At 38.4% G+C, this 4453-nt stretch overlaps 1 protein-coding gene across 9 annotated transcripts in view; it reads right to left on the reverse strand.

Moving 5' to 3' along the window:
• Positions 1-4453, reverse strand: part of LOC106882890 (G protein-activated inward rectifier potassium channel 3) — a 218464-nt gene that overhangs the window by 7502 nt on the left and 206509 nt on the right. For all 9 annotated transcript variants that reach the window (XM_052975321.1, XM_052975319.1, XM_014933705.2 and 6 more), the window contains one exon: positions 1316-2848. In XM_052975321.1, coding sequence (XP_052831281.1) covers positions 1324-2739 — 1416 coding nt within the window. In that variant the 5' untranslated portion in view covers positions 2740-2848 and the 3' untranslated portion in view covers positions 1316-1323. The remainder of the gene's footprint in view (positions 1-1315; positions 2849-4453) is intronic.

The following is a 4453-nucleotide window of genomic DNA, read 5'->3' on the forward strand; positions in this document are numbered from 1 at the left end:
CCTTAAAGCGGCAGGGGGGGGGGGAATTTGTTAATGAAGTCATTAATACAGTTTCTATAAAGGCATGAGTGCCACATTGGAACGTCTTTGTTAATGGGTCTGCTTGATCAGTGGCTAACAACAATTAATGCTGTTGCTGTCACTACTACTACTACTACTACTACTACTACTACTACTGTGTAATTACTGTTGCTGCTACTACTACTACTACTGATGGGATGGCCATGGGTGGAATATCTTTTCTCATGGGTCTGTCTAATCAGGACTGATCTGAAGCTTACACAACGACAACTTCCTTGGTGGAGGTGGGTGGGTGGGTGAAGATTACAGAGAAAGAAAAAGGAGGCATGGGGAGGGGTTGTTGGGGGTGGAGAGGCAGAACAGATGTATAAGGCATGGAGGATCTGTAAAGTGGGGCAGAGAAAATATGTACAGGGATGGGGTGGAATACATTAGTGTTATAGGGTAAGGAAGGAGTGCTGTGGGGTGGAAGTATGAATAAGACAAGTCCCAGACGTATACGCAGGTTATTATTACTTAACTATTTAACCTTCCTGATAAACACGTGACTCAGTGGGTTTTTTTTCTTTATGATTTGTGTTAGTCATTGGACTGTGGCCATGCTGGGGCACAACCTTGATAGGTTTTAGTCAGACAAATTGGCTCCATGTACTTATTCTATTGGCCTCTTTTGGCAAATTGCTGAACTGCTAAGTTACAGAGACATAAACAAACCAATACTTGTTGTCAAGAGGATAAACACACACACACACACATACATTTATATGAGGGGCTGCTGAAAAGTCCCTGGCTTTAAGGATATCACAAAAGGCCTGGTTGGAGGCCCCCAACCTTCCAAGTTCTTTTACAGGGCTTAGAAAAAGTGAAGGACCACTGCAATAAGTCTGTGAATCTGAAAGGTGGAATACGTTGAATAAAACCATAATTAACTGATCCTCCTGTATTTTCTTTTACCCAAAACCAGGAACTTTCCAGCACCCCCCCCCCCATGTGAGTAGCTTCCACACAGTTTCTATCTAGCAAATTCATTCACAAGGTACGGGTTGGGCCGTGGTGCCGTGCAGTGGGGCATAAATTGAAACTACAAGGTTGCGAAGTGAGCGTCTTAACTACACAGCTATGATTGCTTATAACAGAAACCATAATAAAAATTGGGACTTTGCAGTGAAATGAAAACTGACTCAACATTTTGAATTATTGTTCATAGACAAAAACACAAATAAAAAAGAAAAATATATACACATGATCCAAAAATAGTTGGAAAAGAGAAAAAAATACCAAAACAAAAACTCACCTTTTTTGTCAAAGTAGAGTTTCTGATTCTTCTTTGCCATCATTATCTGAAGATAAGTTTTGTCTACTACGTATGGAATCTCGATTAGAAAAAGACTCCTGGTCATCATCAGGAAAGTCTGTCTGAACGGCGCCATGCCTTTTAACAATATAAGGGCTTGGGTATTTTTCAGCTTTTGACAGCAGAGAGGTATTTTCATCCTCATCAATTGAGGCTGTTTCCTGCATTGCATTATCCAACTCTGCAAGTTCTTTTGCACTGCAAAGCGGCGTTTCAACTTTAACGGTGTTATGAAAACGAGAAAAATCTATTTGATATTGTCCATTTTCTTTTTGGAAAGTGATAAGGCGTTCGAATCGATGACCCCAGAGGATCTCTCCGGGTAAATAAGAGCTCCTCGCTTGAGTTGTCATACCGGTCGATTCTACGATACCTTCTAAAATTACTACAAATTCAAATTGTTCTCGATGAAGATCTTCAGCAGATATTTCCCAAAATGGACTATCGTCTTCAATTTTGTGAACTATAATCACAGGCCACACTAGAAATAATCTATCACGACCATCTTCATAACCAAGATTAACATCAAATTGAAAAAGAGGGAGAATTTCTCCCTCTTTTGTGGTCTTTCGTCTAATTAAAACACCGCGTACATGAGCTTCAACAATATGAGACTTACGCATGTCTCCTACTCTAAACAATAAACACATATCTCCATCTTGCTTGCAAATGCAAGCGTTTTTACTGAACATTAACGTTTCAGCTCGCTTTTTTGGACGAGAAAGTTTAGCAAACACAATACCAGTCATAAGGGCCTGGCAAATAACACCAAAACACGATTGGATCATCATGACTACAACTGCTTCGGGACATTCCTCTGTTGTGTGTCTTGATCCATAACCAATTGTGTGCTGTGTTTCAATGGAAAATAGCAAAGCAGATGTAAATGAGCGTATTTCTACAACACAGCGCTTCCAGTTCTTGTCATCAAGATGATCCAAATCCCCGTGTGAAAAACAAATCAACCACCAAATTAAGGCAAATATCAACCAACTACATATAAACGCCATGGCAAAAATCATTAAATTATAACGCCACTTAATGTCAACAAGGGTTGTGAAGATATCCGCAAGATACCGCCGCCGTCTTTTGCGTATGTTAGTCTGAGTAATGTTTACTTCCCCATTTTTGTAAATAAGGCGTCGCCTCAATTTCTTTGAAAAGTGCCGTTCAGCTCTCCGATGGACGATAGGTCCGTTAGGCTGACGCTGTTGGTTTCGCGATGCATATTCTGCAAATGAGTCTTCTGAAGTGCGCCGCTGATCGAGTTTCCCAGAAGAAGTCAGGATGTCCGGTTCGACTTGTGGAGACAAGCCATGTCCTGGTATTGGACTATACCCAGTCTCCATGACCATAGCCTGCATGAGTCTTCAAAAAGATAGGCTCTGACACAGATGACAATAAGCCAGTGATTTGCGTTTAGCTTGCCTCCTTATCCGCAGCTCCAGTCATCATCATCATCATCATTGTCATCTGAAACGATGAATAAAACCAAGATGTAAATTGCTGTTGACAATGTGTAAGCAATAATAGCATTGTCAATGACAAAACTACAGATCTACATTCACACCGAGTGCTAACATACATCGACTACATTATAATATGTACACCAACAGACCTTCTCCCCTCCTCCCACAGAAGCATTTATTACAAAGCCAAAACGTACAAGATAAACTCATGTTTCAGGAATAAGAACTGAACTGGTGTGGTAGGTCAATTGCAGAGGTAACACACTTTAGCTTTCAAATACTTATCCATAATAGATAGCTGGTAATTCCTTGTGTTAGCAGCTTGATTGATTGCTTGCTTGCTGCTGTAGGACCAGAACAATCTAGAACAATCGCAAATGCCTTTCACTGTAACATTCACCGCATCAAATATACATGAGATTAAAGGAGAGGACATTTTGTCAGTCTCGATAGCTATACATGTTTGGTTTGCGTGGGTCAGTGTTTCTAATGAATTTAATACAAATACACAACAGGGATCAGAGTGTTAAGTACTAAAGATATTGATACACCATCTGAAACCTATTAAGCCATAAAATAATAAAACAGTCGAGGTAGGATAAATATTTATTATGACATTGAAACATTCAGTTAAAAACAGAATTCTCTGAATAAATCAACATTTAAAAGATTTCATAAGATTTTTGTTTTCATCTCAAATGTAAAACACTTTTTATTTCTTTTCTTGGTTATTTTGTGAGATAAGGACCAGATACAGAGTTTCAAATACATGGCAGAAAAGTTTTGTACATATATATATATATATATATATATATATATATATATATATATATATATATATATATATATATATATCATCATCATCATCATCATCATCATCATCGTCATTAAAGTCTGCTTTCCATGCTAGCATGGGTTGGACGATTTGACTGAGGACTGGTGGACCAGGAGGCGACACCAGGCTCCAATCTGATCTGGCAGAGTTTCTACAGCTGGATGCCCTTCCTAACGCCAACCACTCCGAGAGTGTAGTGGGTGCTTTTACGTGCCACCTGCACGAGGGCCAGTTAAGCGATACTGATAAAAGAAGAGTGTTGATAATTATGAATAACTCACAGTTATAATGGAGAGGGTTGCAAAAACCCTTACATGTTTAGAAATAGCAGTCAAAACCCACTATAAAGCCACTATTATCACTCAATATGTTATTACATGTTTGGGCATTGATATATTCATAAATAATTATTAATTGTTTATATATCCTTTGTAATGTATTTTATATTCCCTTTTAATTATACACACACACACACACACACACATATAGAAAGAGAGAGATATGGTAACACAAAGAGAAAAAATAGTACTTAAAATGTGTGTTTGTGTGTGTGTGTGTGTGCATACATGTTAATTCAAATTTGGTGATTAATCCAGTTACTAGTCCAAGTTTTGCATACCTGTATGCCCTTCCTGTTTCAGGTGACAAATCAGAATGAATTTTGGAAATGTAACAAAGTAAATTGTCTAGTTTTGAAAGAATATATATAAACTTCATTACAACTATTCGCTAATTCTTTCTCTAGTTTGTACACCCAAATCTGTACCTGCACGC

This window comes from Octopus bimaculoides, chromosome 21, assembly GCF_001194135.2.
Source record: "Octopus bimaculoides isolate UCB-OBI-ISO-001 chromosome 21, ASM119413v2, whole genome shotgun sequence".
NCBI lineage: Eukaryota > Metazoa > Mollusca > Cephalopoda > Octopoda > Octopodidae > Octopus > Octopus bimaculoides.